This window comes from Moschus berezovskii, chromosome 5, assembly GCF_049115385.1.
Source record: "Moschus berezovskii isolate FMDL1 chromosome 5, NW_MosBer_1.0, whole genome shotgun sequence".
Taxonomy (NCBI): domain Eukaryota; kingdom Metazoa; phylum Chordata; class Mammalia; order Artiodactyla; family Moschidae; genus Moschus; species Moschus berezovskii.
Window position 1 is genome coordinate 110,979,535 of NC_142464.1, and position 13,771 is coordinate 110,993,305.

Genomic DNA, 13,771 nt, shown 5'->3' on the forward strand with positions numbered 1-13,771 from the left:
AGCTTCTGCCAGCTTGATCTTTTGAACAGAAATAGGTGCTTGTGTAACCTGCCGCCTCACCCGAAAAACCGCCTTATTAAGACCTCGCTTTTAAATCAGCCAATAGAGACCCAGTAACTAAGCTTCTCGCTTCTGTACCCACGCTTCCCGCCTTCGCCGCTCCTATAAAAACCCCTCACTCCAACCGTTAGGCGCGCAAAGCCTACCGACAGACTTTGTCGCCCCAGGTACCTGGTATTCGAATAAACCTCTTGCTGATTGCATCCGGACGGGAGTGGTCTCGTTCCCTGGGAAGGGTCCTCCTGGAAGGAAGACTCTCCGTGGAGGTCTTTCATTTGGGGGCTCGTCCGGGACCGAGGCCCTTTCTCACCCAGGGACCACCGACCCACCACCGGGAGGTAAGCTGGCCAGCGCTCCTACGCTCCTATGTTTCTGTGTTTCTCTGCTTCTACGCTTCTGTACTGTACATGTGCTCTAGAGTTCAGCTGAACAATCTGTATCTGGCGGAACTGGGAAGGAGCTGACGAGCTCGAACTTCCTTCCGCAAGCCTGGAAGACGTTCCACGGCTGCCTGGAGCCCGATTTTTCGGTGCTCATCTGTCTCAGTCCACGGACCACATTGGACTTTTTGGGGCTCAGCCTCTGTCCGAGGGGTACGTGGTACTCCAGGGAGACGAGGGAACCGGACCCTCATCTACGTCTCCATCCGAGTTTTTGCTTTCGGTTTTGCGCAAAGACCGCACTGTGCGATTTTGGTGTTGTGGTGTCTGTCTACTGTTTGTTTGTTTCATAGTGGGATTTGTCCTTCTAGAAGAGATGGGTCAATCCGTAACCACCCCCCTAAGTCTTACTCTGCAACATTGGAAAGATGTCCTAACCGTTGCCCGCAACCAGTCGGTGGAAATTCGGAAAAAAAGATGGATCACCTTCTGCTCGTCCGAATGGCCATCCTTCCACGTGGGTTGGCCACAGGACGGGACGTTTAACCTCGACATTATTTCTCAGGTGAAATCCAGAATCATGGATCCAGGACCGCATGGCCATCCTGACCAAGTGGCTTACATCGTAACTTGGGAAGCCCTGGCCTGTATTCCCCCGCCTTGGGTCAAACCCTTCGTCACCCCCAAAGGCCCCTCTCTCTCATCGGCTCCAACCCCTCCGCTCCTCCCTTCACCCGCCCCAACCCGACTTTCTACTCACTCTTCTTTATATCCAACCCTGACTAAAGCCTCTAGCGAACAGAAAGATAAGAGGCCACCTATGACAGTTCCGGTGTTACCGCCGGAGGAAGGCCACCTCATAGATCTCCTAACCGACGACCCCCCACCTTATCAAGGCCCTGCCCCAATGAGAGAAGCTGCCCCAGCAGAAGCAGCTCCCAGCGCCCCGACCGCTCCGGCGCCCTCCCCGGTGGCCGGACGACTGCGGGGCCGCCGAGAGCAACCCCCAGACTCCACCTCGCAGGCCCTTCCTTTGCGAACGGGGCCAAATGGCCAACCCCAATACTGGCCCTTTTCTGCCTCCGATCTCTATAATTGGAAAAATAACAATCCTTCTTTCTCCCAAGACCCCTCCAGGCTAATCTCCTTAATTGAGTCCATCTTAGTTACTCACCAACCCACGTGGGACGACTGCCAACAGCTGCTGCAGGCACTACTAACCACTGAAGAAAAGCAGCGAGTCTTTTTGGAGGCCCGGAAAAATGTCCCGGGCGAAAACGGTCGTCCCACCCAACTACCTAATGAGATTGACGCTGCTTTCCCCCTGGGGCGCCCCGACTGGGATTTCTCCACGGTTGAAGGTAGGAACCACCTACGTCTCTATCGCCAGTTGCTCATAGCGGGTCTCCAGGGGGCAGCAAGACGCCCCACCAATTTGGCCCAGGTAAAACAAGTCATCCAGGGTCCTGAGGAGTCCCCCTCCGCCTTCCTAGAGCGGCTTAAGGAAGCCTACCGCATGTACACTCCTTATAACCCTGAAGACCCGGGGTGCAACCTCCCCATGTCCTTTATCTGGCAGTCCGCCCCAGATATTAGGAAGAAACTAGAGAGATTAGAAAATCTCAAGGAGAGTTCCTTACAAGACTTAGTAAAGGAGGCAGAACGTATATTCAATAAGAGAGAGACACAAGAAGAAAGAGAGGAAAGGCTTAGGAAAGAGGCAGAAGAAAGGGAAAATGCAAGAGATCGTAAGAGAAATAAAGAGTTTAGTAAACTGTTGGCCACCGTAGTTTCAGGACAGCGGCAGGATAAGTTAGGGGGAGAGCGGAAGGGGCCCCGAATAGATAAAGACCAATGTGCATACTGCAAAGAAAAAGGACACTGGATTAGAGACTGCCCAAAGCGACCAAAGGGGCCCCGCCGACCGAGGCCCCAGACGGCCCTGCTAACTTTGGAAGACTAGGAGAGTCAGGGCCAGGAGCCCCCCCCTGAGCCCAGGGTAACTCTCGACGTTGGGGGGCAACCTGTCACCTTCCTGGTGGACACCGGCGCTCAACACTCCGTGCTGACTCGTCCGGCGGGACCCTTGAGTAACAAGTCAGCGTGGGTCCAAGGCGCCACGGGAGGTAAGCGATACCTGTGGACCACGGACCGAAGGGTACGCCTGGCCACCGGAGAGGTAATCCATTCCTTTCTACATGTGCCTGATTGCCCCTACTCCCTGTTGGGACGAGACCTCCTCACCAAGCTCAGGGCCCAAGTGCATTTCAGAGAGGCGGGATCTTGTGTGACGGGGCCCCAAGGGGAGCCCCTCCATGTTTTGACCCTAAAATTGGAAGATGAATATAAGCTCTACGAAGAGGAAAGACCTAATGAGGCTCAAGGCGACCTCTGGCTACAAAAATTCCCGCTAGCATGGGCCGAGACCGGGGGGATAGGACTGGCCGTTAGACAACCGCCCTTAATAATATCTCTAAAAGCTACCGCCTCCCCGGTGTCAATCAAGCAATACCCCATGTCCCGAGAAGCCTACCAAGGAATCCGGCCGCACATCAAGAGACTCTTAGACCAAGGAATCTTAATCCCCTGCCGGTCGCCCTGGAACACCCCCCTCCTCCCTGTAAAAAAGCCAGGCACGGGAGACTATAGGCCAGTTCAAGATTTGAGAGAAGTCAACAAGAGGGTAGAAGACATACACCCCACAGTCCCCAACCCGTACAATTTATTGAGTGGGCTCCCGCCAACCCATGTCTGGTATACGGTGCTAGACCTTAAAGATGCCTTCTTCTGCCTGAGATTGCATCTAGATAGCCAACCCCTTTTTGCCTTTGAATGGAAGGATCCAGAGCTGGGGATATCCGGACAGTTAACTTGGACCCGCCTCCCACAAGGGTTCAAAAACAGTCCGACTCTTTTCGATGAGGCTCTGCACCGAGACTTGGCTGACTTCAGAGTCCAACACCCAACCCTCATCCTGCTGCAATATGTAGATGACCTCCTACTAGCGGCAAAAACGGAAGAAGACTGCAAAAAAGGTACGTCTGCCCTCCTCGAGGCTTTGGGGACTTTAGGATACCGGGCATCGGCAAAAAAGGCCCAAATATGCCAACAACAAGTCACCTATCTGGGCTACCGGATAAAAGAAGGACAGAGGTGGCTGACTAAAGCCCGCCAACAGACCATCATGAACATTCCAGTCCCTAAAAACCCCCGCCAGTTGCGGGAATTCTTGGGGACAGCGGGGTTTTGCCGCCTTTGGATACCGGGTTTTGCCGAAATGGCAGCACCTCTCTACCCTCTCACAAAACAGGGAGCATACTTTGACTGGCGGGAAGAGCATTCCAATGCCTTCGAAAATATTAAGAGGGCCCTATTGACCTCTCCCGCCCTCGGGCTCCCGGACCTGACTAAACCCTTCGGGTTATACGTAGATGAAAAGCAAGGTTATGCAAAGGGGGTCTTAGTCCAGACCATAGGACCCTGGAAGCGCCCTGTGGCATACCTCTCCAAGAAACTAGACTCTGTGGCGTCAGGATGGCCACCCTGCTTACGCATGGTGGCCGCCATCGCAGTCCTCATCAAAGACGCCCACAAGTTGACTATGGGACAACCTCTGACCATCTTCGCCCCCCACGCGGTAGAAGCCCTCATCAGACAGCCACCAGATCGCTGGCTATCCAATTCCCGGATGACTCACTACCAAGCCATGCTCCTGGACACGGACCGAGTGCATTTCGGTCCCATCGTGGCACTCAACCCGGCCACCCTGCTCCCGATCCCGGAAGAACCCGAATGGCATGACTGCCACTTGATTCTTGCGGAGGCGCATGGGACCAGGCCAGACCTGACAGACCGACCACTGCCGGACGCGGACTTCACCTGGTACACTGACGGTAGCAGCTTGGTGGACAACGGACAAAGGAAGGCGGGGGCAGCTGTGACTACGGAAACCGAGGTAATCTGGGCAGAGGCCCTTCCGCCGGGGACCTCAGCCCAGAAAGCCGAACTCATCGCCCTGACCACGGCCCTCCGGATGGCAGAAGGTAAGAAGTTGAATGTGTACACCGACAGCCGGTACGCATTCGCCACAGCCCACATCCACGGAGAAATTTATAGACGCAGAGGGCTCCTTACCTCTGAGGGAAAAGACATCAAAAATAAGACTGAGATTCTAGATTTACTAAAGGCCCTGTTTCTTCCCCGAAAACTCAGTATCGTACATTGCCCAGGACACCAAAAAGGAGACAGTCCCGTGGCGCGAGGAAATCGGATGGCCGACAGAGCGGCCCGAGAGGCGGCCTCAAGCGGGCCACCCGATGCCTCGCAAATCCTCCCTCTGGCCTCGGGACTTGTCAATACTTATGCCTCAAATTGGCCGTTCCAGTATACTGAAGAAGACATAGGCCTACTACGGAAGATGGGAGCTTCCTATAAACCTGAAGAGGGATGCTGGACTTATCAACAAAAGCCAGTAATGCCCAAGAAACAGACTCAGGAATTCTTTGACCATCTACACAAATTAACCCACCTTAGCCCCCGAAAAATGAAGGCCCTCATAGAGAGAGAAAACCCATATTATTTATTAGAGGGGGACAGCCTTTTACAGCAAGTGGCAGGCAGCTGCAGGGCCTGCGCCCAGGTTAATGCAAACAAAGCCCGATATGGGATCGGAACCCGGGTGCGGGGACACCGACCAGGCATACATTGGGAAATCGACTTCACCGAGGTGAAACCAGGACACTATGGCTATAAATATCTCTTGGTGTTTGTGGACACTTTTTCTGGCTGGGTAGAGGCCTTCCCCACGAAACAGGAGACGGCCCGAACAGTCACCAAGAAGCTGCTAGAAGAAATTTTTCCCAGGTATGGAATGCCCCAGGCACTAGGGACCGATAACGGGCCAGCCTTCGTCTCCCAGGTAAGTCAGCTGGTGGCTAAGCTGTTGGGGATTAATTGGAAATTACATTGCGCCTACAGACCCCAAAGTTCAGGGCAGGTAGAACGAATGAATAGAACCATCAAGGAGACCTTAACCAAATTAACGCTTGCAACTGGCTCCAGAGACTGGGTGTCCCTACTGCCCCTGGCCCTATACCGAGCCCGGAATACCCCAGGGCCCCACGGCTTAACCCCATTTGAAATACTATATGGGGCCCCACCGCCGGCCACCACTCTCCTCGATCCCCATATTGCTGAACATGCTAACAGCCCTTCTTTAAAAGCCCATCTGCAGGCGCTCCAGATCGTACAAAAGGAAGTTTGGAGACCACTGGCCGCAGCCTACCAGGAACAGCTGAACAAACCCGTGATCCCGCACCCATTTCAGATCGGAGACTCTGTCTGGGTCCGCAGACATCAGACTAAAAACCTCGAGCCCCGGTGGAAAGGACCCTATACAGTCCTCTTGACTACCCCAACCGCCCTGAAGGTAGACGGCATCGCTGCTTGGATCCACTCCTCGCACGTTAAGCGTGCCCCGTCATCGAGCTCCGCCGACATCAGCCAAGACAGCCCGGACGGACCGCCTCGATGGAAGCTCCAGCGCTCTCAAAATCCACTCAAGATAAGACTTTCAAAGATTATATAGCTGTAATCCTTATAATCTTGGGTTCCCTGTCACCTGTATCCCCTACTAACCCCCATACCCCAAAACAAATAACCTGGAAACTTCTAGATGGGCTAACTGGCGAGGTACTCAACTCGACCACCGAGATTCACCCCCCCAACACTTGGTGGCCAATTCTATATTTTAACTTCAAAGACCTCGTACAAGTAACTTGGGCCGGGGGACTTCTGCAGGACAACGGGTTTTGGGCATGCCCAGGGTACATGAAAAACTGGAAAACTTGCGGGGGCCTACAACATTATTGGTGTAGTTCTTGGTCCTGCGTGACCTCAAATGATGGCAAACATAAGTGGGACGTTGGAAGCAGGGATGGAATTACCTTCTCGTTTGCACTAAAGGCCCCCGACTGGGGTGCATATTCCCCAGGCCCAGACGGGAAAGATAGGTATGCCCAAGTTAAGATAATGTTCAACCAAGAAACAGCAAAGGGACTCCGTTGGACTTCAGGGCTCAGCTGGGGAATTCAGACCACTATGGGGCCCATCTATTGGCATGGCCCCTATTACGGGGGTATCTTAACCATCCTCCAAACCATAGAAACCCCAGGCCCCACTGCTGCTGTCGGACCCAACACCGTCCTGACGGCTTGGAGCCCTCAAGCCCCTAAGATACGCCCCGTAATCAAAATTAACACCCCCTCACCTAGTCAGTTGACACCTCTGCCAGGACCATCAGAGGCCCCTACACCAGAAACTAGGGACCGATTATTCAACCTGGTACAGGGAGCCTACTTCGCCCTTAACGCTTCTGACCCTGACAGGACCCAAGAGTGCTGGCTGTGCTTAGTGTCTAGTCCCCCTTATTACGAGGGTATAGCAGTCGGGGGCAACTACACCAATCATACCCAGGTCTCCGGCCGATGTGCTTCTGGCACTCAGCATAAACTAACCTTGTCCCAGGTTTCTGGAAAAGGACTTTGCCTTGGAACCATCCCTAAAACCCACCGGGTCTTATGTGACACTACCAAAACCCTAACCGGGGGCACCTACTATCTAGAAGCCCCTACTGGGACCTATTGGGCTTGCAGCACCGGGCTAACCCCATGTGTCTCTGCCGCAGTGCTTAACAGAACCACTGACTACTGTGTCTTGGTTGAGTTATGGCCTAGAATAACTTACCATAGTTCTGAGTATGTCTATAACTATTTTGAAAAAAAGGTTTCGTTATAAGAGAGAGCCTGTTTCTATCACCCTGGCCGTGCTGCTTGGAGGATTTATGGTGGGAGGAATAGCGGCAGGATTGGGCACGGGGACGGCAGCACTCATAGAAACTAGTCAGTTCGGACAGCTCCAGGCCGCCATGCACACGGACATCAAAGCATTAGAAGAATCTGTAAGCGCTCTAGAAAAGTCACTTACCTCCCTCTCCGAAGTAGTTCTGCAAAACAGGAGAGGGCTAGATATCCTATTTTTGCAGGAAGGAGGGCTTTGTGCAGCCCTAAAGGAGGAATGCTGCTTCTATGCGGACCATACCGGGCTAGTGAGAGACAATATGGCTAAGCTAAGAGAAAGACTCAAACAGAGGCAAAAATTATTCGAGACTGAACAGGGATGGTTTGAAAGCTGGTTCAATCGCTCCCCCTGGCTCACAACCCTACTCTCCTCCATCATGGGCCCTCTAATAATTATCCTGCTAATACTATTGTTTGGCCCATGCATTTTCAACCGGCTAATGCAGTTCATTAAAGACAGGCTGTCAGTTGTGCAAGCCTTGGTCCTAACTCAGCAATATCACCAAGTAAGACAAGGTGAGTATGAATAGAGATGGCTTAAAAACCTCGAATGAAAGATTCCATTCTTATTCACAAGAGAAATGGGGGAATGAGAAATCCATAATTTGACCATCTTGGGCCAGGTCTCAAAAAGCCCCTAGAGGGAGGAGGGGATTGCGACACACAAACTTGAGTCACAGACTCCTCCCTAAGAAGATCCCGCCGGCGCCAAGAGTTAAGAAACTCCTCCCAAGAAAAGTCCCGCCGGCGCCAAAAGTCGAGCCAATCAGAGTAAAAAAGGGAAACCCCCCCCAGAAAAACCCCGCGCGCGTATAAGCTGGCCAATGAGCTTCCGTGTATGTATGAACTGGCCAGTAAGCTTCTGCCAGCTTGATCTTTTGAACAGAAATAGGTGCTTGTGTAACCTGCCGCCTCACCCGAAAAACCGCCTTATTAAGACCTCGCTTTTAAATCAGCCAATAGAGACCCAGTAACTAAGCTTCTCGCTTCTGTACCCACGCTTCCCGCCTTCGCCGCTCCTATAAAAACCCCTCACTCCAACCGTTAGGCGCGCAAAGCCTACCGACAGACTTTGTTGCCCCAGGTACCTGGTATTCGAATAAACCTCTTGCTGATTGCATCCGGACGGGAGTGGTCTCGTTGTTCCCTGGGAAGGGTCCTCCTGGAAGGAAGACTCTCCGTGGAGGTCTTTCACTCTAAAGTCATATTATTGTGCTAGTGTCCTTAGGTTCCATGTTTCTTTTAACATAAAACAAAACAAAAAATTGTAGCTTTTGCATTTGGAAAGAGTTTATGTAAAAAAGACAACCTGGAACTCATGGTCAGAATCAAGGCAGCAGATGCATGGTCAGAATCAAAGCTTGGCCCAGCATCAAAAGATTTGCTAATGAATATATAATGACAGACTTTTTAGTAAAAGTAAAGCACTTAAACCATATATGTGTAATTTTTGTTACACTTTCCTACTTCTAAGTTTGTAGATGAACTAAAGGACTGCTCAGCTTCAACTCTCTAAGATAAACTTCCTCTCTTCATGTGGTTGTCAAGTGTGGCAGGTTCAATGTTGCTCCCACTACATGATATTCTAAGTCGGGAGAGGGCCCTAAACTGGTAACCAGTTTCCATAAATTAGATCATTTTCCTCTTACATTTTCTTTTAAACATCACAGAAGAGAATGCAAAAATCAAGGCAATCAACTTTTGAGGAATTTCTTACAAAGTCATGTTTTATTAAACATTCTGATTCCACCTTACAAAGCCTTTAATGATCAACTTTCCTGCACAGCAGCTCACGCTCATCAGACTTTAGTTTATGTTCTTTAAGACAGAGCAAAAACTAGAAAGCTTAACTTCTGATTTGGTTTCCATTTCTGGGAACACTTTTTAAAAAAAAAATCAAAATTAACAGTCATGAACCCTAAGGCAAGTCCTTTAGGTCAGATTTAGATGACAGCACATTCATATTAAATTACCTTGTGTGTGTTCAGACATGGCCAAGTTTCAAAAAGCAGAAGGGCTATGCTTATTTGCCATACTCCCTTCAACCAAAGTGAAGAGGTGGTTCCAAAACTTGCCAGGACAAGTAGTAGAAATGAGTCAGAGAGGACCGGCCCGGTAAAAACTGTGAATTAGGCAGTTTGACTTCAGCGCCACACCCCTTGAATACTATATACTTCTCTGCCCCTCCCTTGGTATCAACAGCCCTGAGGGTCACCCTCACACCGCACACCTCTTCCCCACCAAATTCCTCTCTCACCATTCCTCTTCAACTCACAATGAAACTAGCTTCCCCTCATTCCTCTTTCCCCTTCACTAATTAAAATTTACCTCCCCAGTATCTCTCGCCCTCAGGGTTTAAAGTGACAGCTATCTAATCTGATAAATCAATCACACGAATGCCCAAAGAGAGAAAGCTGGAAGGGAAAGCAAATTTAACTTCACACTTCTAAAGTTAACACCTTGCAGTTTAACTCATTAGTGACTAAAAGTGAGAATTACCAGCTGAGGCACTCAGAGGAGAGCAATATTCTGAGTCAGGTGGAACACCTGGCAAATCAAGCAGGAGGAAGTGAATGCTTTTAGCCTAACATGGTACCAGCCTTCATCTGAGTGGCTAATAAGTCGTGGTCAAGTTTGGGGGCCAAGGTTTCCCTGGTAGCTCAGTTGGTAAAGAATCTGCTGGTAAAGAGAGCCTGGTTCAATTCCTGGGTTGGGAAGATCCCCTGGAGAAGGGATAGTGTACCTACTCCAGTATTCTTGGGCTTCCCTGGTGGCTCAGATGGTAAAGAATCCACCTGCAATGCAGGAGATCTGGGTTCAATCCCTCGGTTGGGAAGATCCCCTGGAGAAGGGCATGGCAACTCTCTCCAATATTCTTGCCTGGAGAACCCCCATGGACAGAGAAGCCTGGCATGCTACGGTCCACAGGGTTGCAAACAGTTGGACACGACTGAGCAACTAACTACACGGTAGTAGTGTGTAGTTAGTAGTCTAGTAGTGTAGTAGATTCTTTGTGACCCTGTGGACTGCAGCACACCAGGCCTCCCTGTCCACTGCCAACTCCCAGAACTGGCTCAAACTCATGTCCATCAAGTCGGTGATGTCATATAACCATCTCATCCTCTGTTATCCCCTTCTCCTCCTGCCTTCAGTCTTTCCCAGCATCAGGGTCTTTTCCAGTGAGTCAGTTCTTCGCATCAGGTGGCTCAAAGTGTTGGAGCTTCAGTTTCAGCATCAGTCCTTCCAATGAATATTCAGGACTGATTTCCTTTAGGATGGACTGGTCGGATTTCCTTGCAGTCCAAGGGACTCTCAAGAGTCTTCTCCAACAGTTCAAAAGAATCGATTCTTTAGTGCTCAGTTTTCTTTATAGTCCAACTCTCACATCCACACACGACTACTGGAAAAACCATAGCTTTGACTAGACAAACCTCTGTCAGCAAAGTGATGCCTCTGTTTTTTAACATGCTCTCTAGGTTGGTCATAGTTTTTCTTCCAAGGAGCAAGCATCTTTTAATTTTATGGCTGCAGTCACCACCTCCAGTGATTTTGGAGCCCAAGAAAATAAAGTCTTTCACTGTTTTCATTGTTTCCCTATCTATTTGCCATGAAGTGATGGGACCGGATGACATGATCTTCGTTTTTTGAATGTTGAGTTTTCAGCCAGCTTTTTCACTCTCCTCTTTCACTTTCATCAAGAGGCTCTCTAAATCCTCTTTGCTTTCTGCCACAAGGATGGTGTCATCTGCATATCTGAGGTTATTGATATTTCTCCCGGCAATCTCAATTCCAGCTACAACTAAACAGTACAAGGGGAAATTAGAAAAGATTCAAGAATCTGGTTGGCAAAGAAAAGCAGAAGTTACAGGAGCACCACAATTAAATTTTTCTGACAATCTTTCATAGGACTACCTGACCCTGGCACCTAATAAATACTTTCAAAAGTTTCTCTTCAGAATGAAAAAGATTATAATTTCTGTCTCATTAAGTTTAACACTAACTGCAAATATTTGTACAGTTTTGGTTGTTGCTATTATCTGATTTTTGAAAACAGTGCTGTAAAGTTTACAAATAGCTTTCATACATGTATTTCATTTACTTCAATTGAACACTGAAAAAACATTACAGGCTACTACTCAACGGACATGGGTTTGAGCAAATTCCAGGAGATAGTGAAGGACAGGTAAGCCTGGCATGCTGCAGTCCATGGGGTTGTAAATAGTCAGACATGACCTAGCAACTGAACAACATGTGGAACATATCAGCTATTCTCATTTCCTTCACTTTCCAGAGGAGGAAAATCATGCTTAAATGAGTTTGGTAACTTGCCAAGATTTGTACTCGAGTCTTCCGAGTGCAAATACTGTGCTCTTCCATTGTACTGAGCTACCAGGCTGCCTCCCAATGCTTAGAGTTACCTTTACCATTGCTCTCATGAAACTCCTCATCCTAGGGGACTTCTCACATTTTAAAGAGAGCTCAGCTACCACCAAAAGAAAACAAACTGCTTATTCAATGGAGCTGAGGGTAATTGTAGTCCTATCTAGTTTCTATCACTGCATTTTCTCACTAGCTAATTCTTGGTTTACTTGGAAGTGTTAGTACTGACTCACAAAATCTTCCTTAAACACTGTCAGAGTTGGTGCTCCAATTACCTGCTCGTGTTTTGGTGGATTACTTACCTCGCTTCTGATTCTCACCTGAGCAAAGTTTCCATCACAGTCCTTACTTTGTAAGCAAGAAGGGATAATATGTTCCGGGGCTTAAAGCGGGAAAAAACACTAACACAGTTGGTACAAGCCAGAATACAAATATTTCATATTGAGATGAACACAAGAAGTCAGCTGGGAAAACACTGCTATTTACAGATTTCTATTAGCCTAGAATTCATTTCAACCTTTAAAAGGTGATATTTTAAAATCACTGGCATTTAAAGCACACAATCAGAACATTTTGAAGAGATATATATCCTTTTCTGAATTTGTTGAAATGTTTATTAGACACTTTCCCTAGAAAAATAAAACACACATCCTTGAAATACAGTCTCAAGGAGACTGTCATGGGGTGATCCCTGGAGTAATGAACATTCTGAAGCTCATGGACCATGCATGCTGTCCTTGTTCAGTTGCTAAGCTGTGTCCAACCCTTTGCCACCCCATGGACTGCAGCATGCCAGGCTCCCCTGTCCTTCACTATTTCCCTGAGTTTGCTCAGATTCAAGTCCATTGAGTTGGTGATGCTATCTAAGAATCTCATCCTCTGTTGAGCCTTCTCCTGCCCTCAATCCTTCTCAGCAACAGGGCCTTTTTCAGTGAGTCAGTTCTTCCCATCAGGTGGCCAAAGTTTTAGAGCTTCAGCATCAGTCCTTCCAATGAATATTCAGGGTAGGACCATGCGGGAGCCCAATTAAATTTGTGTTAGAGCCAGCTATCTAATTTCTTTATTGTTAGTAGTGATAAACTATGTTGACCTTTTTGTTTATAAGTTTTAATAGAAACTAGCAAAAGAGAAAGAGATTTTCTTTCATTTTTTAGAGAAAAATCAGGTATGCTAGCCTCTGAATTAGCACTGTCCTATAGCACTTCTGCGGGAATTGGAGATGGACAGGGAAGCCTGGCGTGCTGCAGTCCATGGGGTCGCAAAGAGTCAGACATGACTGAGTGACTCAACTGAATAGGACCTCTTGCCATGATTGAAATGTTCTGTGTCTCTACTGTTCTGTATCCATGCTACACTTGCAACACCGCTAGTTCGACCGAGGAACTGAATTTTTAATTTAATTAAAATTTACACAAAATTTTTTTCCATGATGAAAACTTTTAAGATCTACTCTCTTAGCAACTTTCAAATATACAATAGAGTGTTATTAACTATAGTACCTTTGCCATACATTGTATCCCCATGAATTTATACATCCCCATGACTTATTTTATAATGGGCAACTTGCCTTTTTTAACCCCTTTGGCCTTCTATTCAAAAGTAAACAATCTTGTGAAGATTTTAAATTAAAACATTTCAGAAATGCAATGTTTTCTAATTCTTGTAGAAACCATTGGTAACAGTATAAATATCACCATATATCAATACATAGATATATGTACTTTTGAACAGAAATAAGATCATTCTGTATGGCAACTTGATTTTGCACCAGGTAATATACCTGAGTAACCACAGTTAATCACTCCACCATTATGGACATTTATTTTGTTTTTAAATTTTATGACTATCAACAATACTTCAAAGAATATTCTTTTTTTTTCTTTTTGCCACACAACATGTGGGATCTTCACTCCCTCCCTGACCATGGATCAAACATATGATTCCTGCATTGGAAGCCTGAAATCTGAACCAGTGAGCCACCAGGTAGGTCCCACAAAGAGATCATATCTCTGGCCACGGGTATAAATATTTTTATAGGGTAAATTTCAAAAAAAATAAGTAAGAGGATATAAACATCATACGTTATGAAAGACA

General features: G+C 48.0%; 1 protein-coding gene across 1 annotated transcript; it reads left to right on the plus strand.

Moving 5' to 3' along the window:
* The first annotated feature begins 816 nt into the window (after positions 1-816).
* On the plus strand, positions 817-6,153 carry LOC129538525 (uncharacterized). Its single transcript, XM_088836103.1, is given in 1 exon segment — positions 817-6,153. A coding segment is annotated over 1 exon segment (5,211 nt). The 3' UTR covers positions 6,028-6,153.
* Positions 6,154-13,771: the final 7,618 nt, after the last annotated feature.